The 23,442-nt window shown below is 59.5% G+C and overlaps 1 protein-coding gene across 6 annotated transcripts; it reads left to right on the top strand.

Moving 5' to 3' along the window:
- The first annotated feature begins 389 nt into the window (after nucleotides 1-389).
- Nucleotides 390-21,759, top strand: LOC112857884 (receptor-type tyrosine-protein phosphatase V-like). 6 transcript variants are annotated; one of them, XM_086694770.1, is made up of 36 exons: nucleotides 391-1,179; nucleotides 1,590-1,680; nucleotides 2,704-2,858; nucleotides 3,330-3,394; nucleotides 3,744-3,792; nucleotides 3,961-4,233; nucleotides 4,427-4,696; nucleotides 4,892-5,155; nucleotides 6,015-6,269; nucleotides 6,371-6,616; nucleotides 6,781-7,056; nucleotides 8,290-8,562; nucleotides 10,390-10,653; nucleotides 10,852-11,118; nucleotides 11,433-11,714; nucleotides 12,047-12,187; nucleotides 12,472-12,682; nucleotides 13,152-13,219; nucleotides 14,171-14,297; nucleotides 14,419-14,466; nucleotides 15,111-15,204; nucleotides 15,385-15,475; nucleotides 15,584-15,660; nucleotides 16,644-16,778; nucleotides 17,794-17,916; nucleotides 18,495-18,655; nucleotides 18,745-18,880; nucleotides 19,256-19,323; nucleotides 19,486-19,573; nucleotides 19,690-19,768; nucleotides 19,863-19,939; nucleotides 20,078-20,206; nucleotides 20,424-20,534; nucleotides 20,641-20,801; nucleotides 21,167-21,302; nucleotides 21,525-21,759. In XM_086694770.1, the coding sequence occupies exons 4-36, from the start codon at nucleotides 3,338-3,340 to the stop codon at nucleotides 21,582-21,584; spliced, it is 5,097 nt and encodes a 1,698-aa protein (XP_086550896.1). In that variant the 5' UTR covers nucleotides 391-1,179; nucleotides 1,590-1,680; nucleotides 2,704-2,858; nucleotides 3,330-3,337; the 3' UTR covers nucleotides 21,585-21,759. The 6 variants fall into 6 exon arrangements, with proteins under 6 accessions (XP_086550898.1, XP_086550896.1, XP_086550899.1 ...); XM_086694769.1 differs by having other exon boundaries at nucleotides 392-1,179; nucleotides 16,644-16,733; nucleotides 19,417-19,573; XM_086694768.1 differs by having other exon boundaries at nucleotides 393-1,179; nucleotides 19,417-19,573.
- Nucleotides 21,760-23,442: the final 1,683 nt, after the last annotated feature.

Raw genomic sequence — 23,442 nt, 5'->3', positions numbered from 1 at the left:
CTGGGGGCCAGGACTCCTGGGTCCTGCACTTTCCACAGGTCTTGCTCCCCTCCCTACACCTCTTCATTCTTCTCTGGAGAAGCCCTAGGATCATATGTCCTCCCCCACCCCCACCCCCAAATCCTGGGCCAGCCTAGGCCCGCTTCTACCACGGTGTTACAGGGGCCTGCTTGCCTCTGGCTGAGTGGGGGAGGCAGAGAGGCTGGGAACTGGGAGGCCTTATCCAGGAGAAGCCAGGGAGACACTGGAGGAGACCCTTGGTGGGTGGGACAGAGAATTGCCGTTAGGAAGTGTGGCCGTGTCTGGGCCAGCTGGTGTGAAATCTGAAGAAAGGAGACTCATGCCCTGGGGCCCTGCCTCTGTCCTGGCCATCCCGGAAGCCCATCCCCCGCCCGACCCAGTTTCCCTGACACCTTTTGGGTACCTGCCGGTGAAAGGGACTTTCCCATACCCCCTGCCCCCGGGGCTGAAGGACCACCTCAGCATCTGGGGAGCCAGGGCCAGCCTGCCTGGAGATCCAGGAAAGAGCCCCATTCTTTTCCAGGTTGCTGGAAGTCGGGTCCCTGGCTTTAGGACAGAAGAGAGTCTCTCCCTTTCTCCCAAGCCTGGAGCTGGTGAAATGGACATCTATTTTACAACACGGGCCTTTCTTCCTGGGACCCTCCCCTCCCCCTCCCCCTCTATGATGTCCCTGGATGCCCCCATGTACACATCCATCCAGATAAATATGTACACCCTCGCGGCTCATGCACGTGCGCGCGCACGCAGTGTGTCCATCCACACACGTGCCCAGGCTGCCGACACACACACACACGCACACACACACACATCTCACCAGTCTGCTGCCTCCAGCCCTTTGCTGCCTTCCCACAGCCTGGCCAGAGGGATCTAGGCCTACCCTCTCCCTGGTGACCTTCCCCGAGGTGTGGGAGGAAGAGTGGGAGACTTGGCTGTCCGGATCCACCCTGCCCCTCTCCTGCCTGGTGATTATCTTCCCCCGGGTGTGGGGGGTGCCCAAGGCCTGGCTTCAGGCCCTGGGAGAGGAGGGGGAGGGCCGGAAAGGAGCTGTGTGGGACAGCTGCAGGAAGAGACCAGGCTGGCTCACATTTGGGAATCAGGATGCCTGGACCTGTCCCTGCCCTCCTCTGCCTCCTGGCTGGCTTTCTCCAGAAGGAATCGGTAAGGTGCTCTCAGATCTCAGGAGGACCCCAAGAGTTCTCTAGGGAGAGGATGTGGGTTTGTCTGTGGGAGTGGTTGCTGGGCAGGAGACACAGCCCTTGTGGTACTTTTTTTGCTGAATGGAGAGGCTTGGGCTGGGGAGGCTGCATCTTGTCTGTTAGAACCTTTCTACCCCCGTGGAGCTCCCTCTTCTGTTAGCACGGCTGGCAGTGGGGGGCGGGGGGGGGGTGGTGGCTGGCAGGCGTGCCTTCTACGGCCAGGGACCTTCTCCAGAACTGTCCGTAGGACTAGCTATGGAGTCTGTGCTGTCCCCAACAGGCCCCTATTGTGGCGACTCTCAAGCAGGGTCTCAACGTCCCCCCCCCCCCCCCATTACCTACAACCACGTCTTGACACATCGCTTCTCTTAGATTCTGAATTAGGATGTTTCCACCTCACTTCTCCCCTTTGCTGCTGCTGATTGAGACTCTGCGAGAAAGAGCAAAGAAAGAGGTGCCCCAGGTGAGGTGGATGGGGGAAGGGACAAGGGTTGGCCCTTTCTTGGGGCCTTCTCCTTTAATGTCAGTTTCCCCAGTTGCTCTCTGCACCCCCCTGCCCCCCCTTTGAAAGAGCACATGCTTGAATGTACACACGCGTGCGCACACACACACACACACACACACACACACACACACACGGCCTGGAAAATCTGATGAGTCTGCAGTGCTCAGTTTCCAGGCCCCTATCCAGAGGCTGGGTGGGTGGCTCTGAGGTTTGGGGCTGGGTGGAGTGGGGGAAGGGCAGGCAGCCCCTGGCTCTGAATTGAACCAGTGGGAGGCTGAGTGGGTTTCTCTGCAGGCCTGCCCCCCCCCATCCCCCCCCCCCCCCCCCCCCCCCCGGCTGGGGCTGGCCCCTGAGAGCCTGGCTCCCAAGAAGCAGCCTTGCCCTTCAGTTTTTATACCTGCCTGTTTTCTGCGTATTCCCCCTCCCCACTTCCTGAGTTAGCGGCTGACTCCTGGGCTCCTTTCCCGGGGGTGGGGAGGGGGGGGGTGCCCAGAGCCATTTCTTCCCCTTCTGTTCTGCCTCCCCCTCCCCTCGCCACCATCAGCTGTCTTGAGGTGGGGACACATGAGTGAGCAGTTCCAGGTGAGTAGCTGGCCTTAGGCTGGAACGAAGTAGGCCTGCTTCTAGGCCAAGTGCCAGGGAAGGTCCCCTTGCCTGCAGCCTGCTGGGGGCTGGGGGGTGGGCAGAGGCTGGGGTGGGCACCACTGATCTATGTGGACAAGGGACTTAAGTAAGCAAACGTTCTAGGGACTTAAGTAGCTCCTCAGAGAGCTCTGAGCTGAGAGGACCCTAATCCGGGGGGTTGGGAGCAGGACTGGCCTTCTCGGACCGGGCTCTTCCCCTCTCTGGAGACCAGCTTCCTCATCTGGGCAGTGAGGGCGTGGGAACAGATGGGTCCCAGGGGCCAGGTGGGCTCTTCTAGATCTATAATCGCTGTGACTCAGGGACTTTAAGATGTGCTCTTGTGCCTCTGTCCACAAGGGCATGGTGCCACGTGGGTGCACAGAAGGGGACACACACCCACAGCTGTGGTCCATCCGTTCCACCGCAACACACATCCACGCGATGTAACCGGGACCCTCCTTTCCCTCCGCCGACTGGACAAACACTCTATCCATCTGCCACGTGTTGATAGGGTCGGCAGAACCACACTCCTCTCTGGGGTCGGGGATTGGGGAGCCAGCTGCCTTTGCTATGTGTGCCCACTCGAGAGGCCATCCCTTGCCTTGGTCTTTCCCGAGACCCCCCTGGAAGGTCAACTGCTGGAGGAGGGGTGGAGGCGGGGGAGGCAGAGGGAGAGGCGGGCTTGTCTGCAGCCCACGGGGTGCAATGCCCTTCTACCTTCTGGGCCCCGGGGTCTCTCTCCCCTCGTTGAATCTTGCCAAGGCTGGGTGGGCAGAGGGGTTAGGGTCCGGGCTGAGAGGCACCTCCTTGGTCTTTGGCTGCCTGCCACCTGCCATCTCGCTGAAACTCGGCCTTCCCATCCTTGCCCGCCTGCCCGTCCGCGTCCGCCCGTCAGTCAGCCAGCCAGCCAGCCAGCCAGTGGGGCAAGGGGAGGGTTGGGGGGACTGGCTCCACCCCTGCTGCCTCTTAACTTTCCTTTACAGACATCGGGATGAGGCCCTCAATCCTGTTTGCTGTCTTCCTCTGGCTCCGGGGTTTCTTGGTCCAGGTGAGGTGGGCACAGGGGGCAGGCAGGCAGCTGGGGAGCTGTTCTCCAGGGCCCGTCCGGGCTCCCACCTCTCTGTGGGGCCCCACAGCTGGTCTGCATTAGGCAGAGCAGAGGCTGTTCCTTCCCAGCCGCTGGCTCAGAGGACAGAAAGAACAAACCGCTTCTGCCTGCGCGGGGCTGCCTCCTGAAATTGGGGTGTGCCTGTGGGTGATGCCCTTTTGTCCCTGTCTGGGGGAGTGCCAGACAAGAGCACAGCCTTCTCTCTGATCTCGGCCCTGTCCCCTGCTGGCTTCCACGGACCCCAGAGCCCTCTGCCCATCTCCTCCCCGCTCCTCCCTCCTTCCTATAGGGACACGAGTGTCACACTCTGGCAAGGAGCCCGGACGGAGAGAGTGGAGGTAGGTGTCTTCAGTGGGGGGAAGGAGGTCTGGGAGGTAGGAGGGAGTGGGGGTGCAGGGTTGGTTTCTCCATGCCAGGCCTTGCCCTTTTTTTTTTTCTTTGCCTTTCCTCCTTCTTTAGGGGAGAAAGGGTATTGGGAGACTCTGAATGCGCCCCCTTTCCCCCAGGACCACCTCTGAAAGTGAACGTCAGCAGCCAGTCGCGGCCTACTAGCCTCTTCCTGAGCTGGGGAGCCCCAGGGCCAGACAAGTTCAGCCATGCCCTCCGCCTCACCCACCTGAGTCCCCTGGGCTCTCCAGAAGGGCCGCAGCTCCAGGCCCACACCAACGCATCCAGCTTTGAGTTCCGGGACCTGGTGCCAGGAAGTCGCTACCTGCTGGAAGTGACTGCCCTGGGACCCTGTGGGCAGAATACCACCATCATCCTCACTGCCCGCACTGGTGTGTGGGGGCGAGTAGTGTGCAGGCATTGCAAGGGGTCCGAGCAGGAGGCATCTGTCCCGCAGGGTTGGCACAGGGCAGGGTAGCCAAGGAGGGCCATGCCTGGTACCGTGACCCATTTGGAAGCATTTGAGGCACAGGGATGATGCCCCTTTGGCCCTGAACTTGGCACTTCTCTCTACCCCTAATGCAGCCCCATCACCTGTCTGCAACCTGCAACTCCGTAGCCCTGGGAGCCCGTCCAGCCTCGAGGCCTCGTGGGGCGCTGCCCCCGGGGGGCAGGATGGCTACCGACTTCTCCTCTACCACCTAGAATCCCAGACACTGGCGCGTAACATCTCCCTGCCGCCGGGCAGCCTGGCCTGCAATTTTAGCAACCTCCTACCAGGTAGCGAGTATGTTCTGGAGGTTACCACCTGGGCTGGCAACCTCCAGGCGAACACCAGCGCCCACCAGTGGACAGGTAAGGCAGGCACCTGGCAAAGGCCCAGACCAGGCGGTTGGTCTGGGACGTGGCGGGGGCAGCCCAGAGCCTCCTAGGGAACCCTGCCCCAACATAGCTGAGCTTCTAGTCTTCCTGGTTGCCAGGGCTGGTGCCGGGATCCCACGCCAGGGCTCTTTCTCAAGCCTGACTTTGCTCTCTCCATCCCCCTTCCAGCCCCCGTGTCTCCCCACCAGCTGGTGCTGCACGCTCTGGGCACCCGTGCCCTGCGAGCCTCCTGGAACAGCTCTGAGGGGGCAGCCTGGTTCCACCTCATGCTCACAAACCTCTTGGGCGGCACCAGCCTGACTGCGGTAGTCAGACGGGGAGCCTCCAATCACACCTTCCTTCACCTCTCTCCGGGCACCCGCTACGAGCTGACGCTCAGTGCTGTTGCCGGGCCCCAACAGGCAGCGGGGCCCAATGTCACCGAGTGGACCTGTGAGTGCTTGGGGTGGGGGTGGGGGGCCAGGGGGTTACAGCAGAGGCTCCTCGGCTCTTCTCTGGCTGAGTGGGTGGGATATACGTGGCGGAGGCCGGGGTTCCTTTGGAATCCTGTGGGGAAGGGATGAGGCACGGAGGGAGCGCGCCACCTGTTGGCTGGTGGCAGGTGCCCACCTGAAGAGGTGATGGCGGTGTAGTGGTCACCCCTCGAAGCCTTTGTGTGCCAGCCACAGATGATCTCATTTAGTCCTCAGACCGGCCCTACGCAGTCATGTCATCCCCAGTGTATGGTAGAGGGAGCCGAGGTTCAGAGACAGGAGGGACCCAAGGTCAAGCAGCTTGTGAGTGACCAGGCCAACCTGAGCCCGGGCTGGGTGCCTGCAGAGCCCATGTTGACGTTGCCATGTTTTTGCTCAGAGAAGCACTGTCGTGCATGGGCTACGGGTGGAGGAGCCGGACTGCCTGGGTTCTGAATTTCATCTCTGCCTCTCACTGGCTGTGGGTCTCTGGACAAGTTACTTACCTTCTCGGTGTCTCAATTTCTGTTTCTTTAAACGTGGCTGGTGACAGTAGCACCCCCTTCGCAGCGTTGTGGGGAGTAGATATGAGATACTGCGCGTAGGGTATTTCGTGCCCTGCTGGCATCTATGTGCTTAGTACTTGATGCGTTATTATTTCTGTTATTGTTGTCCATGGCCCGATCCCAGAATTCACCCAGAACGTGGCAAACGGTGGCTGCTGGCCTCTGGATGAGACATGGTCTAGTGTTGGAGGAAGAAGCTGGCGTGAGGAGGGTAGGATCTTTCTTATCCACCGTTTAGGTCTTTCTGCATATGTTTTCTCCTTTTACCCATAGATCCTTCTGCACCCTTGGACCTGGTGGTCATTCCCCTGCCCTCGGAGCTCTGGGCAAGCTGGAAGGCAGGGTCTGGTGCCCGGGATGGCTACCTGCTCAGGCTAAGTGGGCAGGTGGAGAAGACCATCACACTGGGTCCCGGAGCCCTCAACGCCACATTCCCAGGGCCCCTGCCCGCTGGACCCTACACTCTGGAGCTGAGGGTGCTGGCCGGGCCCTATGATGCCTGGGCCCGGGCCAGTGCCTGGCTGAATGGTGAGTCTGGGCTGATGGGGAACAGGATGAGGCCCTGCCCAGGGGCACCTGCCTTGAGTGGCAGCTGGGTTCTCACTCTCCAGAATTTGCATCCTCTGCAGATTCTGCTGCCCAGCCCAGACAAAGCAATGGGACCACGCTGCGGCTGGATGGGTTGGGGGCCACCAGGGAGCCCAGGAGGCAGGCACTGCTCTACACTGAGGGAACCCCAAGCCTCCTCGGAAACATCTCCGTGCCACCTGCTTCCACGCAGGTCGCTTTGCGTGAGCTGGGGCCTGGGGCCAACTACCAGGTGGACATTGTCTCGTCTCTGGGAAACACTACCCAGAGCCCCACAGGCCATACAAGTGAGTGTCAGCCACTGTCCCCTGACCCTGCGGAGTGGGAGCGGGGGAGGCCTTGCCCTGGGGAGGGAAATCTGGGTAGAGGGGAGGCTCAGAAGAGCTGGGAAAGGGCTTCACGGGGCCTCTGACGCAGTATGGCCCCCTTACCAAACTGTCCCTCTCTTCAGAGCTCCTGGCACCACAGTCACTGGATGTCACCGGCAGGGGCAGCCCCTCTGACCTGACCATTGGTTGGGCCCCAGCACCAGGGTGGCAAGAAGGCTACAGGGTCACCTGGCATCCGGAGGGCAGCCAGTGGTCACCAGACAGTCTTACTGACTTGGGACCAGACAATTCCAGCCTGACTCTGAGGGGTCTAGTGCCCGGCTCCTGCTACACTGTGTCAGTGTGGACCTGGGCAGGGAACCTCAGCTCCCCCATCCGAAGGACCCGTGCCTGCACCCGTGAGTTCCCTGGCTTCAGCCTCTGGGAGGCCAGCCCAGGACAGTGGGGGTGGGGGCCCAGCTTCCCTTACTGTCCGCTCTTCTGCGTGCCTCCTCTTGACTTAGACAGTCCCGTGTCCATCCAAGGTGGGCCTTTCAGGAATCTATTGGCAAGCATTTTCCACCTCCTACCATTTGGACGGCCATCCGCCCATCTATCCATCTATTCAACACACATTTTTTTTTTAAATTTTTTTTTCAATGTTTATTTATTTTTGGGACAGAGAGAGACAGAACATGAACAGGGGAGGGGCAGAGAGAGAGGGAGACACAGAATCGGAAACAGGCTCCAGGCTCTGAGCCATCAGCCCAGAGCCCGACGTGGGGCTCGAACTCACGGACCGCGAGATCGTGACCTGGCTGAAGTCGGACGCCTAACCGACTGCGCCACCCAGGCGCCCCATATTCAACACACATTTAATGAATGCTTCCCATTTTTTAGGTACGGGGCTAGGTGCTGAGGCTAAACATTATGAACAAGACGGTCTAGGAATATTGACAAGTAAACGGAGGCTATATAAATATATGTATAAATACATATATGTGCACACGCATATATAATGTGTATTATTTTACAGATCATATAAAAAACATAAATGTATGATGGGAATATGTACAACGTATTTCAAATCACATGCAACTGTGCTCCTATAGGTTAAAATTGATGACTAATGGGAAGTTTATGTGGTTCAGTCTAATCTTGTAGGACTTACAGAAGGGAAGCCTGCTTAGGGAATCAGGGAAGGCTTCCTGAAGGAGGAGGAGAAGGAGAGTGAACTGAGAAGCTTGTAGTCTGAGTTGGACAGAGAGGGGCTTTATGGAGAGGCTAAGCATGCACCAAGGCCCTCAGGAGAGAGAGGAAGAGGGAGGCGGAGAGGGGAGAGGGAGAGACAGAGACAGAGAAAGAGAGAGAGAGAGAATGAGCTTGCAGGCACTGAAGGTCAGCAGATGAGCTGGAGACCAGGACCCAAAGGGTTAAACATTTAGGTGGGTCCTGGGCCTTGTGGGGACCCTGTGAGCCAGACATCACAATGTCAAGGAGCTGACCGTGTGGGGAGGGAGCTGGATTTATAGGCTGGCAGTGTTTGGGGCTCTCTTGGTGCCCAGGAGAAGAACACAGGGGAAGGGGAGGCAGGGAAGACAATGGCAGGGGGTTTGCGTCATTCCAAATCTATTTCTTCCTTGACCTTGCAGTCCCTGCTCCTCCTGTCAACTTGAGCCTGGGCCATGCCACCCAGCCTCCTGCCCTGACCGCCTCCTGGAGTCCCCCGCCTGGGGGCAGGGATGGCTTCCAGCTGCGGCTTTACCGCCTGAGGCCCCTGACTCTGGAAAGCAAGGAGGCTCTGACTCCCGAGACTCAGAACTTCTCCTGGACCCAGCTGCCCCCAGGCACCTCGTTCCTGGTTCAGCTGGCCACCTTGAGGGGCCCAGATGAGAGCAGCAGCACCAATGCCACCGGCTGGATGCGTGAGTGCCCCCTGCACACCCCTTCCTTCCTGGCCACCCTTGCTGGTTAGATTCCCCAGCGGGGCGAGGGGGGCTGCGTGCTCCCCTTGACCTCTTCATCATCTGTGCGCAGGCAGCTGGGTTGAGACTGTGGTTGATCCCTGATCTCTAGTCACCAGGACATCCCTAACTGGGAATCCCCAGGGATCCTGGAAGGTGGGCAGAACCCAGGGGCTTGCTCTTGTACAGTGGCTGGGCCGTGCCACTCTCCAGGCTCTCATATGGCCAGTGTGGGAGTGGGGAGCAGTGGGGACGGGACCCAGGACCCAGCCTCAAGCTCCCCCTGGGCTGGGAGTGTTTGATAGCGACAGCAGTGACTCGTGTTCACTGGGCCCTTTGCTAAGTGTTCTCCCCATGTTCTCTCATTTCCTCCTCATGACAACCAGCCTAGGAGGTGGCTACTATGGCTCTGCCCATTTCACAGATCAGGAAACTGAGGCACAGATAAGCAAAGTGACTTGTCCTGGGTTCCTCAGCCCTAAGTGGGGAGTCGGGATTCCATTTCTGACACTGTGACCCAGAGTCTGTGCTCCTAGCCGCACGCTAACTTCCAGAGAGGAGCGGGGGAGGGTGCCGGCGCTGGACAGGGTCATGCAGTTACTGAAGCATGCGACACACTGAGCAGCACACAGCGGAGCTCTCTCCTTCTCCCGTGGAGCCTCCACAGCCATAGACCTGGGTTTGGAAGCTCCCTCTCACACCGGCCTCATTCCTCCTGCCTTCTCTGAGTGCTGCATTCTTGCTAGAGCCAAAGTATAGCTGCTGTCACCCCTTCCCCCACCCTCAGAATCATCCTTCTCCGGGGTGGTGACTCCCCCACCCCCTGCTCTGTCCTGATTCCTCCCGAGGGCCACGTGACCTCAGACAGGTCTGAGAGGAAGCTGGAAAGAGCACCGGCCTAGGAGGCAGGAGACCTGGGTTTTAGCTATGGCCCAGTCCCTAGAGCAAACGTTGTCCCTCTCTGAGCCTCAGTTTCCCCATTCGCAGAGGAGGTGTTGGCTGGGTGACTGGGCCAGGCTTATGTGGCTCCAGGACCTGGGCTCCAGCTGAGGGTGAAGGGGCGCAGCTTGGGCCCCCAGACTTTGCCTGTCCTTGAGAACCTGCCCAGTCACTCAGGGGGTCTTGCCAAACTGTTTGGGTACAGGGGCTGGTGCTGCCCCGTCCAGCCCTGCCTCCCAGAGGCCTGGCTGCTTTGGGAGGGGGAGGGGTTAATGTGTTCATGCAGTACTACTGTTTGAGCCAGCCCTGCTGTCGGCCTGAGCTGGTGCTTCCCCGCCTGGGAAGGATGGAGGGACACAGGAGGGAGGAGGGATCCAGAGATGTGCTTTGCATTCTTTTCTTCTCTATTCGTTTGTCCGGGCTGCCATAACACAGCACCACAGGCTGGGGGCTTAAACAGCAGAAATTTATTGTCTCACAGTTCCAGAGGCTGGAGATCCGAGCTCAATGAGTTGGCAAGATTGGTTTCTTCGGAAAGCCTTGAGGACGGCAGTTTCTGTCCCAGGCCCCTGTCCTTGGTTTGCAGACGGCCCCCTTCTCCCTGTGTCTTCACATAGTCTTCCCTCCGTGCGTGTCTGTGTCCAGATTTCCTCTTCTTATGAGGACCCCGGTCGTAGTGGATTAGGGTTCCATCCTCATGACGTCACTTAATTACCCCTTTGAAGATCTTATGCCCCCAAACAGTCGTATTCTGGGGGTTAGGACCTCAACATGAATTTCGGGGGGGCATAGTTTGGCCCACAGCACCTCTCTTCTTCTCCACCTTCCCATATCTTGCTCTCCCCACAGCCCCCCTCGCCCCTCCTCTGGTGAACGTGACCACTGAAGGTCCCACCCAGCTCCGGGCATCCTGGGTGCATGCTCCGGGGGCGCGAGACGGCTATCAGGTGACTCTGTACCAGGCGGGTGCCCAGGCAAGCGCCAGCACCGTAGGAGCCGAGGTGGACAGCACAAGCTTCTCAGCTCTGACCCCAGGCACTCAGTACGAGGTGGAGATCATGTCGCAGGCTGGGCCTCTCGGCACCGCAGCGGCCAATGTCTCTGGTTGGACCTGTGAGTCACGGCTGGGAAAGGCAATGAGGGGAGGAGAGGCGGGCAGGGCTGCCTCTGAGACCCCTGGATTCTTTTCTTAGCCGCCACTCTAGTCCCATCTCCCAAATTCCGCACCCGAGGGCCCTGCCTGGAGCCAGCGAGCTTGTGGCCTCACGCACCCCACGCAGCTTGGTTCACCGGCTCTCTTTCCCTCCACAGCCCCGCTCGTGCCCAATGAGCTGTTGGTGTCGATGCAGGCGGGCAGTGCCGTAATCAACCTGGCCTGGGCCGGTGGCCCCCTGGGGCAGGGGGTGTGCCATGCCCAACTCTCAGAGGCCGGCCACCTCTCCTGGGAGCAGCCCCTGGCGCTCGGCCAAGCCCTCCTCGTTCTAAGGGACCTCACACCTGGACGCCATCTGTCCCTGTCAGTGCTGTGCCAGGCGGGGCCACTCCAGGCGTCCACTCACCCCGTCGTGCTGCCTGTTGGTATGTTGGCGTGTGTTGGGGGAGGAGGAGCGGGAGGGTCTAGTCCGGGCTGCGACGCTGCCCATTCTATTCGGAGCCACCTGCTCCCCTCCGGTGGGGGCTTACCCCTTCCCTGGGGATATGCTTCCTGTGCTTCTCCAGATGGGCAGTGATGCCCAAAGGAGAAGTTGTTTCTCTGTGTGGCCAGGGCCTCTTCCTGTGAATGTAAATGCCCAGTCCCTTTGTACCTGCTGATTCTGACAGCTGCTGCCCCAGGTGCCAGCCTCTTGGGGTGCACCGACCCCCACACAGCGCAGAACCTTTGCTTCCCACAGAGCCTGGCCCCGTGGAGGATGTGCAGTGCCAGCCCGAGGCCACTCGCCTGGCCCTGCACTGGATGATGCCCTCGGGGGATGTGGACACCTGTCTGGTGGTGGCAGAACATCTGGCTGCGGGAGGGCATGCTCACATCGTCTTCCAGGCTAACACCTCCGGGGATGCCCTCCTGTTGCCCGGCCTGCTGCCCGCTGCTTCCTATCGCATCAGTCTCACCGTGCTGGGCCGGAATGGTCTGTGGAGCCGTGTGGTCACCCTGCTGTGCGCCACTTCTGCAGAGGGTAAGCCCTTTCCACGGTCTCCGGAGCCCCCTCCGCTCCCTTAGCCTTCCTCCAACATCACCGCTGGGGTTCTCACTGCCGTGGCCCTCACTGCCGGGGACTCTCCCTGTCCCCCAACTCCCAAGCCTTCCTCTGGCCCTGATCCAGATACCATAGTATGGAACCTCACCGCCGGCACCCCGGCCCAGGGGTCTCCCGGTTCTTATTTAGTTGCACCCATCAGGCACTGGTTGCCAGGCACCGTAAGAGGTGCTGGGGATGTGACAGCATGGCCCCTGCCCTTGGCCACTGGCACCTAGTTAGGACCTCACTCTTCTCCTCTCCATCCCCAGGCTGGCGCCCCCCGGACTTAGCTGCAGCCCCCCAGCTGGAGCCTGAGGCGGGGATGGGAGTGATGATCACACGGGGTATGTTTGGCCAGGACGATGGGCAGATCCAGTGGTATGGCATCATTGCCACCACCAACATGTCACGTGAGTCCTGGGCCAGGAGGGGATGGGAGACCCTGGCTATTGCCTGGCATGGGATGGGGGGCGGGGGGGAGGGTCCAGATACGGACCGCTAAGGTGAAATGCCTATGGCTGGCATGAGTGCTGGAGTAGAAAGAGAGACCCAGAACATTCTTAAAGATAGGGCTGATGTTGTGCTATGCGTGGTGGGAACATGCTAGAGAAACAGGGTAGCCGCTTTGTGGGCAGGGAGAGAGGCTTCAGTCTCACTGCTGCCCTTGCACTGCCCCTTTCTTGTTCCTCTGTAGTGGTGCGGCCTCCCCAGGAAGCCATCAACCACACGTGGTATGACCACTACTATGGAGGACAGGACTCCTACCTGGCCATCCTGCTCCCCAATCCCTTCTACCCAGGGCCCTGGGCTGTGCCGAGATCCTGGATGGTGCCTATGGGTACAGAGGACTGTGGCCAGACCCAGGAGATCTGTAACGGGCAACTCAAGCCAGGTTCCCAGTATCGGTGAGGGCTAAGACTGAGGGGGCGGGGGCTTTTAACTTTCACTGATGGGTTGTTTGCACATTCCCTCTGCAAAAGATCTGGACTGACTTACGAAGAGAAAGCATTTGTCGGCCCATAAGGGTCCACAGAGTTATTTCGACTGGGCTCCCTGGTAGGCAAGGCAAAAAGGAAAACACCCATCTGTTACATGGTTCTTTTTTTCAGGAAAAAAAGGGGGGGGGGGTGGATTCTGTTTCAGCTTTCCAAGGTGGTTTAGGTACCTATGCTAGGGCTTCTTGCTGTGGGAAGGGAAGATTGAAAAGAAGTCAGGGGTAGCTTGTTCAGGTAGCGTGACACATAACCTCTTGACAGGTGTGGAGAGAGGCTCTCACTCTCTGAGTGTCTATTGTTAATGACTCAGTGTCTTGGGAGGGGCTCTGCCCTCTTTGTTTGCCCCTCCAGAACAGAAGGTCCTGTTTCTCTGCCCCAGGTTCAGTGTCGTGGCCTTTACCAGATACAGCCCTCCTGAGACCGTTATCTCCTTCTCAGCCTTCTCAGGTAGGGTGGACACCTGGCTAGGGTTCCAGCTGGGCCCTGGGGCAGGGGAAGAGTGCTGGGACCCCCTGTTCTGGGCTCGTCCCCAACCAGCAACAGGTAGGATTGAGCTTGGATTCCAGGGAGGGCACGTCCTGCCCAGCAGAGCTGGGAGACCCAGAGCCAGTGCTGAAGGTACTGCTAGCACCTGACTTGGCCTGGGTGGGCTGAGTGGGGGGGGGGAGGGGGCGAGGCATTAATGAAAGGGGTTGTCACTGCCCGTGATCACACTACCTTCCTGCACTGCCCCACTCTGTGCTGTCGCTCCCAGGCCACTAAGATTCTAGAACAGCACTGTCCAATAGAAACATAAGGCAAGTCACAAGGGTGAACCACATATGTATGTTAATATTCCCTAGTAGCTGTGTTAAACGGGTAAAAATAAAACAGGTGAAATTAGTTTTAGGAACATTTTATTTAAACTAAGCTATCAATATTATCATATCAACATGTGATCAATTAAAAAAATTCTTAATGAGGTATTTTACATTCTTTTCTTTATTACTAACTCTTCGAAATTCTATGTGTATTTCCTGCTCATAGCAAAGCTTAATTTGGAGTAGCCATATTTCAAGCACTCCATGCCCCCTTGTGGCTAGTGGCTACCATATTGGACACTGTAGTTCTAGAAGGTCCAGGACCCAGGTCCCTACCCTCTTCTTTTCTTTGAGGGTGTCAGGGAGGGGAGTAGAGCCTTTGGGGAAAGCTCAGAAGCCAGGGGCAGGGAGAGCTTGCTGGGCATTTTCAGTCCCCATGCAGGATGGTCCCCTTGGCAGCCATTTCTGGCCTCGGGTGGTATTTGGGACTTCTGAGGGGGGTTGTCACTGTGCGCTCCTCCCAGAGGCTCTCAAGTCCGGTCACCGCAGAACAGTGGGACAAGGCTACTCTACTCTACTCTCCCTTTGCACTTCATAGAGCCCAGGGCCAGTGTCTCCAGGGTAGCCATGTCCCTCCCAGCGGCAGTGGGCATCATGATGGGCTGTGTCCTCACAATCTGTGCCCTGCTGGGCCTGCTGTACTGGAGGAGGGTGAAGGGACAGAGGTGAGTGAGAGCGAAGGCTGGGGGCCAGCATGGCTGGGGGAGGAATGGCTTCTTCCCCAAGAAGCTTCCCGTGCCCCTACCCCGTTGGGCTCCCTCCCACACGCCTCTTCATCCTTTGCAGGGCAGAGAAGAGTCGGTTTTCCCAAGAGCTGACAGCTTACAACCTGCGGTGAGGGCACTTTCCCATGTCTCCTCGTGGTGTGCTGGGCAGTGTGGCCATGCCTGGCATGGGTCATGGTGGCATCGCCCAGTCTTCCCAGCAGCCTGCGCCTCCGGGACTCCCTTGTCCGTCACCTCACAGCTCTGTCACACCTTCACGAGGCCTTTTCTCCAACCCTAGAGCTCATCTGGCTCCTCTCTGCCCGTTCAGCCTCCTCCCCCTCCTCCCAATTCACCTACTCCAGTCCTCACCTTACCCCTGACAACTGGGCGATATCAGGCCGCATCTCTTTCTTTCCCCGGTGATGTCAGATCTGTAATTCTCTCCTCTGGTCCCTCCTGTGCTCCCCTACACCGACTTCATGTCGAACCCACATCGGTGAGCATCGACTATGCACAGAAGCCCTCCTCAGAACCGGTGATGGTGGCAGGGGCTGAAAGCCTCGTGTGTGCCTTCACGTGTAGATCCTGTCTGCTCTGCCCTCCTCCATCTGTCCCCTTGTCTGTCTATCTGCACTGGGGACTGGCGGCCCAGGCTGTGCATCCGCGTGTGCGGAAAAATGCGTGCCGGCTCCATTCCAGGGGGTGTTCCAGCTATCCACTGAGCTCAGGGTAGGACCCTGCCGTGGGCCCACTCCCTCCCTCTCCCACCAGGCGGACCCATCGGCCAATCCCAATCCAAAGCTTCCGGCAGAGTTTTGAGGCCAAGAGTGCGCATGCTCACCAGGCTTTCTTTCAGGAGTTCGAGGTAAGGCCTCTGCTGCCCTTGGGCTCGGAGCAGAGAGGACCTGGGCCATCTAGGTTGGGCTGGGCCTGTCCTGAAGTCTGGGGGGAGCTCCCAGCCATGCACACCCCACCCCTGTCCCTCCCCTGGTGTGGGGAGAGATGGGTCCACTTCAGAAAGCAGCGCTTGGCCCAATCTCTGCAGGAGCTGAAGGAGGTGGGCAAGGAGCAGCCCAGGCTGGAGGCGGAGCACCCCGCCAATGCCACCAAGAACCGTTACCCGCACGTGCTACCCTGTGAGTGCCGGGGAGCAGATGGCCAGGGCTGGGCCTGGACGGGGGTGGGGGGCAGTGGGGGGTGCTCCCTATGCCTGGGCACTGCACACACAGTTTTTCCCTCTGCAGATGATCACTCCCGGGTCAGGCTGACCCAGCTGGAGGGAGAGCCCCACTCCGACTACATCAATGCCAACTTCATCCCGGTAAGGGCCACCTTCAGAGCTGGCTGTGGGTGTGTCCGTTCAGGAGACTGGCTGCTTTGCAGGACACGCTGTCCTACCGTAGCTGTAGCAGTTGTCCATGAAGATCACCAGCTTGTGTTCCTTTAGGTCGACCTGGCACGTATTTATTGAGGGCCTACTGTGTGCCAGGCACTGTGCTGGGCCTGTCGGAGTCAGAGCTGGCTACCTGTATTCTTGCCTTCAAAGCAGCACACTGTGTATGTGTGTATGTGTGTGTGTGTGAGACAGGCACACATGCGCTGCCTGTGTGTGTCACATCTACCACTCAGTGTGACGAGTGCTGTATTAAGGGGACAAGCGTGGTATTCAGAGAACATGGAAGAAGGAGAAATTCAGTCCACTCGAGGAGTCAAGAAAGGCTTCCTGGAGGAGGGGACGTGTAATCTCTTGAAGGATGAGTAGAATTTTGATAAAAGACGAAAGAGGGGAAAGGTTGGAAAGAACAGCCAGAGAACAGCTGGGTGCACACGCACAGACAGCGTGGGGCCAGAGTGCCGGGTTGGGGGAGGTGAGACAGCACAGGTAGATTGGGCCCGGATGAAGGAGGGGCTTGATTGTTAAGCTAAGGGCTTTGGCTTTTACTTGCTGGGCCATGGGAGCTGCGGACGATTTTTGAGCATGGGAGAAACGTGGAGTTTGGTTTCAGAAGGGGGTTGGTGAACAGGTTGGACTGGGGAGACTATTTCTGTCACATTAGTACCTTCTTACTCTCATGTGGGCTTTTCTTGCCCCTTCAAGGTGGCGCTGGGGTGCTGGTGGTGTCTCTGAAGCCACCCCTCCTGGTTTGGATTCTTGGTGCACACATGTGGTCATGTGCACACGTGTAGGCACACTCTCCTCCTTCCTGGAAATCGCACACGGGACATTTACTGCTGTGTGCCCGGTGGGGCCTGGGGGACCGAAGCGTCACCAATTAACATGCTCCTGTCTTCTGCACTCCCCAGGGCTACAGCCACCCACAGGAATTCATTGCCACCCAGGGCCCTCTCAAGAAAACTCTGGAGGACTTCTGGCGGCTTGTGTGGGAGCAGCAGGTCCGCATCATTGTCATGCTGACCGTGGGCATGGAGAATGGGAGGGTGAGCATGCCTTGCAGTTTCCTAGAGTGGCCACGGGGTGGCGCATGTTCTCCTTACAGGAGTTCTCCTCTTACAATCTTAGGTCTGGGAAGGTAGGTGAGGCCTGAGAGAGGCCAATCAGTCCTGGAGGTTGGTAGGGGTCCCCAAGGCCACCCAGAATGGGAAGCAGTTAGAGGGACCAGGTACTCAAGCTCCCCGGTTGACTCCGTTTCCTCTGACCGCTGCTGTTTCTTTCTTTCCCCCCCCCTTTTTTTTTAAGTTCTTATTTATTTATTTTGAGAGAATGAAACCACAAGTTGGGGAGGGGCAGAGAGAGGGAGAGAGAATTCCAAGCAGGCTCAGCACTGTGAGCGCGGAGCCCAATGTGGGGCTTGAACTCATGAACTGTGAGATCATGACCTGAGCCAAAATCAAGAGTCTGATGCTTAACTGACTGAGCCACCCAAGCACCCCTCACCTCTGCTGTATCTCATTATTTCCACTTGCTCTTGTTCTAGGCAGAGGGGGGCAAAGGCGTTGGGGGGGGAAAGAATGGGGTACGGACTGTCTCGGGATGGGCATCAGAGATAGGGCTTTCTGCATCCTTTCTTTCAACAAGCCTGGTGGATGGATGTCTCTTCTGTGCCCTGCTCAATGCAGAGCCCTGGGACAGAGAGAGCACCTGCTGGGTTTGTCCTCCAGCTGAAGCAGTGAGGCAAGGCCAGGCAGCCCTAAATAAAGGCATCCAATTTTGTAAAGGAGCCCAACAGCTGCCTTGAAGTCTTAAGGGTCATATGAGAGGTGTGGGGGTGATGGTGCTGGAGGCCAGCCAGAACAGAGAAGCTTCTGGATGAGGTAGCCGGGGACTCGGGTTTGTACAGAGAGCATAATTTCAACAGGGTGGCAGAGACCAGAAAGATGAGTGTGTGTGTGTGTGTGTGTGGGGGGGGGGGTTGGTCCGGATAAACCAGGGGTGGCAGTAATGAGGCTGGGCCCACGGCCACCCCACACCCTTGCTCTGACCCTCTGGCCCTAGGTGCTGTGTGAGCATTACTGGCCAGCAGACCCTACCCCTGTCACCCATGGTCACATCACCGTCCACCTGCTGGCTGAGGAGCCCGAGGAAGAGTGGACCAAGCGGGAATTGCAGCTGCAGCATGTGTGTGCCCCAGGGGACACGGCAGGGTGGGGCGGGCATTGGAGCTGAGACTCTGAGAAGGTTGCCTCACCTCCTGCGTCCCCTGGCCTCCTTCCTTCTGAGAATTGCAAGCACTCAGCCCCTGCCTGTCCAGGGAAGTTGGTTAGGGAGGGGGTAGGGAGGCACAGGGAAGGTTCAAGTGTTATCCGAAGCGACGCAGTGCGTCAAAGGTAGAACAGGGTGAAGCGACGGTTTCTGCCCTGCCCTCCCCTGCCCCGCACTCAGTTCGGGGCTCCCTGCTTCACCCCTCACCCCTTGTGCCCATCAGCCTTGCCAGGCTGTGACCTCCTGGGGCAGGAGAGCCAGGGACTGGCCTCACCCCTCTGCCTGGGCATCCCCTATAGGCCAACGCTACTCAGGAGGCTGGAGAATGAAGGGGTCAAGGGAAGCATGCGATCTGAGGGGCAGGTTTAGCTGTCACCCCGCTGAGGGTGGAGGGATCAGTCGCCCTGCCCTCAGGGATCTGGTGAAGAAAGCCGAAGGGCTGAGGCCAGGGACCCTGGGGTTAGGCCCCTGCTCCCATCCCTTCCCGTTCCCAGATTGTCCAGCAGCAGCAGCGGAGGGTGAAGCAGCTGCAATTCACCACCTGGCCTGACCACAGCGTCCCTGAGGCCCCCGACTCCCTGCTCTCCTTCGTGGAACTGGTACGGGAGCAGGCCCGGGCCACCCAGGGCACCGGCCCCATCCTGGTACACTGCAGGTGAGGGCAGGTGGGCGGGCCTGAGGGGAGGCAGGGGAGGCGGGGCTCTGGGACCTCGGGCAGGGCTCAGCCCAGGGCTGTCCCCACAGTGCGGGCGTGGGCCGCACGGGCACCTTCGTGGCCCTGTCAAGGCTGCTGCAGCAGCTGGAGGAGGAGCAGGCGGTAGACGTGTTCAATGCTGTGTATGCGCTGCGGCTGTACCGGCCCCTCATGATCCAGACCCCGGTGAGGGCTCGGCAGGCTGGGCGGGGCAGCCAGGGTCCTGAAGGAGTGGGCGGGAGGTGGGTTGTGGGGGGCAGGGGGAGGCCACACCGAGTCTGGAGGGGCCGAGGAAAGGAACTCGAGGGGGCACACTGAGGACCTGGGGGGCGGGGCTCTACCGTGTCGCCATCCTATCTGGGCTTCTGTTTCCCTTTCTGTCAAAGGGGGAGGTGGGGCAGGCCTCTGGTGGCTTTGACGCTGTGCGACAGCGACAGCGTGGGCAAGGTCCCAAATGGCCCACCCCCCTCACCCCAGCCCTGTCTTGCCGGTTGGGCCCTTGGAAAATCCCTCTGCTGGGCCATACTGCCTTAGCAGACTGACTCCTCCTCCTCCTGCCAGACCCAATACATCTTCCTGCACAATTGCCTCCTGAACAAGATTCTGGAAGCGCCCTCTGACACCCCTGAGTGAGTTGCAGCTCCCCTGGGGCCCTTGTGGGGTGGGGGCACGGGTTCCCTGTGCCCTCCCACCAACAGGCCCCTGATCCTATCCATGGGCAGAGCTGAGAAGACCAGAAGCGGGAGCTGGGGAACCCCGAGTGCCTCCTCCCCTCTCCGCCCCTCCCCCAGGTCCCAGCCCATCTCGGTGATGAACTTCGCAGAGGCCTGCGCCAAGAGGGCGGCCAATGCCAACGCCGGCTTCTTGAAAGAGTACAAGGTGTGTTTCAGACCAGGGGGTGGGTGACAGCCGAGGGGGCTGTCCTTGCCCAGACAGCACTTTCTGTGGGTTCCGTCCCGCGGAGCGCCCTGAGCGCATCTCCTCCGCCCCCGCAGCTCCTGCTCCAGGCCATCCAGGACGAGGCTGACTCTTCCGCGCCCCCTCCTGGCCATGAGCAGGACAGCACGGTCGCCTGTGAGTGCCCGCGGACTGTGGGTGGGCGGGCGGGCGGCCCTGGGGCCCGGGGAAGAGGGCCTCAGGCAGCCTCACCCTCACCATCTTCCCTCAGATGATTCTTCTCAAGTGCGGTTTTCTCCGGTGGAGGAAAGTCCCCCTAACGAGATGCTCGAAGCCTGGCTCTTCCCTGTGAGATGATGCCCTATTACTTGCCCTCTCTGATCATTTGTGCTTGTTAAGCTGGAGCTGGGGTCTCTGGGGGCCCTAGAGCTGTGGTGAGCAGGGGGCACCCTCAGTCCCTGGGAGCCAATGAGTTGTGCTCTGCAGGGTGGGCCTTCTGGCCATGACCACGTTGTGCTGACTGGCCCTGCAGCACCCGAGGAGTTCTGGGAGCTGGTGTGGGAGCATAGGGCCCATGTGCTGGTCTCCCTGTGCCCACCTGACACCTGGGAGAAGGTGAGGGGGGCAGAAAGACCCCTAACCCTAACCCTAACCTAAGGGTTAGGAGACACAAGGAAGGCCTTCGGCATCAGATGGCAGTCAGGGTGGAAGCCTCGGGAGCTGGGACAGGGGTGGGGGGTGGAGGTCGTGGTGTGGCGGGCCTGTGGGCAGGGTGTGTGGGCAGAGAGCTTGGGAAGCCTCCTGAGCAGCCCTGACTTGGTCCCGGCGACAGGCGTTCTGGCCGACGGAGAAGCAGCCCGTTGTCACAGACATGGTGACAGTGCACTGGGTGGCTGAGAGCAGCACAGCGGGCTGGCCCTGTACCCTCCTGAGGGTCACACATGTAGGTGCTGGGGCCGCAGGGTGTGGGGTGGTGGGCTCTGTGGAGGAGTCTTGTGCTGTTTTCCTCTGCTCCTCCCTGGCACCAGTGCCACTGCCTTTGTCCCCAGGGGGAGAGCAGGAAGGAGAGGCAGGTGCAGAGGCTGCTGTTTCCGTGCTGGGAGCCAGGGCGTGAGCTCCCTGCCACCACCCTGTTACCCTTCTTGGCCGCCGTGGGCCGGTGCTGCTCTCGGGACACGATGAAGCCAGGCACACTGCTGAGCCACTCCAGGTGCTGCGGGACAAAAGCCTGGGGGGTGTGGGTGCCGGGATCCCCTCACTGCCTCTCCAGCAGGGCCTCACATCTATCCCACTGAGCCCTGCTTGGGTCATGGGTCAAAAGGACACGGTCTACACAGTCTCCCAGTGCTCCTGTCTCCTTACTCTGCCTGGATATCTTCTGGGAATATGACATCTTTTAGGAATATACCCCCTCCCTGCTTGGGCCCAAGCTGGCTGGCTCACCAGGCACCCGGTGTCCCCTTCCCAGTCCCCAGGCCCGCGTTGGGTTTCCCCATATACCTGGATACCCCAGCTTTCTCTGCACCGCCCCCTTCCCCCGCTCCCATGCCCTATCTAACTCAAGGTCAATTGCAGCAAGGGTGTGGCTCAGCTGGGCACCTTCCTGGCCATGGACCAGCTGCTGCAGCAGGTGGGGGCTGAGTGCACTGTGGACATCTTTAACGTGGCCTTGCAGCAGTCGCAGGCCTGTGGCCTCATGACCCCAACGCTGGTGAGAGGCCACCAGGGCTTAGTTGTGGGAGGGAGTAAGGAAGGGGGTAGGGAAGGTTCTAGGAGCCATCTCTAGGCAGCACTGTCTGGGGAGGCACCAGGTGGTGCTGGGGACCACGATGCTCCCAGATGGAACCCTAAGGGTTAGGAGACACAAGGGAGGCCTTCGGCATCAGATTTGGGCAGTCAGGGTGACGCTCCTTACCCCGACGTCTGCCACCAGGAACAGTACATATACCTCTACGACTGTCTGAACAGAGTGCTCACGGACGGGCTGCCTTGAGTCAGCACTGGTGGCTGTGCTGTGCGGGAGCAGAAGAGGTCTGTGCCCCGTTGGTCAGTGCCAATCAGCCTCAGCAAGCCCGCTGGGGCCTGGTTTCACCGGGAGGGCCTCCTGCACGCTGGGCCCTGTGCCGTGAAGGGGGAGAGGTGAGCAATAAAGAATGTGCTCAACCTGAGACTGTGTTCCATCTGTCCACCCTCCAAGGAGGAAAGAAATGGCCTCAAAGACTTGCACGACACGGGGCCCAGTGCAAGGGCCGGGTGGGCAACCATGAGCAGGGGGTCTGGCTGAAGTGGCCGCCCCACAGCCTGCATGCCGTGGCTTTTCCCGGGGAGCAGCCCCGATGCCCCACCCTCCAGTTTTTCCAGTTGCCTCAGACTTCAGTCTCTCCACTCGGTCCCTAGTGTCCTGGCGTGCCCCAGATCCAGAGCCCCAGGTACTCAAGGTTCTCCTGCCCCACCTACCACCCCCGTGTGCAGCCAGGACCAATCCTTGCCTTCTGTTCCCTTCTCCCAGCCTTCCCGCCATCCCCAGCTGTCTCCACCTGCCGGGGCCCCCAGGGTCCTCCTCAGCCACTGTGTGCTGCCCCGTCAGGGTGCAGGCGTTGTAGCCACACTGACGTGGAGGGCAGGGGCCGGGGGCTTTGCTGCTTCCACGGGAGGCTGTGCCTCAAGCCAGAGTTGCTGAGTTTTCTCTGCTCCTTTGCTCCCAGCTTCCTCCCCTCCGCCACAGGAGGGAGGTAGGAGAGAAGGCAGTGAGGGACTTTTGGAGGAGAGAAAAACCGGGAGGGGGAACAGAAAATAGGGGGGGGGGTCGAGGCCCCCCCAGAGGTATCCCACACTCTTTAGGACTCAACTGCACACCGTGCGACATGATATGGTCTCATAAGCTCCTGTCTGACTCCCTGATTAGACTGCACAGTATTGGATGGCGATGTGCCTGACGCTGGACACCAACTGTCCCTGGTGGGGGGCCCTGGGGTGGCGGAGGGGACACAGAGAAAGCCTGGACAAATCAGAGCAGGAGGCCCTGAAATGCAGTTAGGTCCCCAAATGAAAGGGGAGCCACAGCTCCCACTGGCCAACCTGAGTTCCTACAAGAGTACCAGGGGTCAGAGGTCAGAGAGGGCGTTTCTCAGGCCTGGCTGGAGAAGGGCGACAGAGGTAGGGCTTTCTGCTCCATCAGGACCCTTCCCAAGATGAGGTTAGACCCTGGTGCTCCCCGCCCCCTCCCGGGGGAATGGATATGGTGTTCTCTTCTAAATTATGTTTATCAAGGGGCGCCTGGGTGGCGCAGTCGGTTAAGCGTCCGACTTCAGCCAGGTCACGATCTCGCGGTCCGTGAGTTCGAGTCCCGCGTCGGGCTCTGGGCTGATGGCTCGGAGCCTGGAGCCTGTTTCCGATTCTGTGTCTCCCTCTCTCTCTGCCCCTCCCCCGTTCATGCTCTGTCTCTCTCTGTCCCAAAAATAAATAAAAACGTTGAAAAAAAAATTAAAAAAAAAAAAATAAAATAAATTATGTTTATCAAGAGTCAGAGGTTGGCCCCATAATGACCCTCAAACCGGAAGACTGGAGACTAGCTCTGAGCCCCCCCAAGCCTACCATGGGGGGCTGCTGCTGAGGTCCAAACAGGGCACAGCCATGGCTTTTCCAGTCTGGGCCCCTCACGCTGGAGCAGCGGGAGCTGCAAAGAGGCAGGCGAGTGGAGCCAAGCTATGGGTGAATGAGGCCGGAAACGCAGGCAGACCTGGGAAGGCAGGGGCGGCTCCGATGTGTGGGTCTTTCTGGTAGTGGGAGCTCCTCAGTTAGCAGCAGAAGAGAATGGGAGGCGGGGGTGGGGGGGTGGGGAGAGGGTGATG

The sequence above is a fragment of the Puma concolor genome, chromosome E4 (genome assembly GCF_028749965.1).
Source record: "Puma concolor isolate L17-30 chromosome E4, mPumCon1.1.hap2, whole genome shotgun sequence".
In the NCBI taxonomy this organism is placed as follows: Eukaryota; Metazoa; Chordata; class Mammalia; order Carnivora; family Felidae; genus Puma; species Puma concolor.
This window is presented reverse-complemented; position numbering and strand designations above follow the sequence as displayed.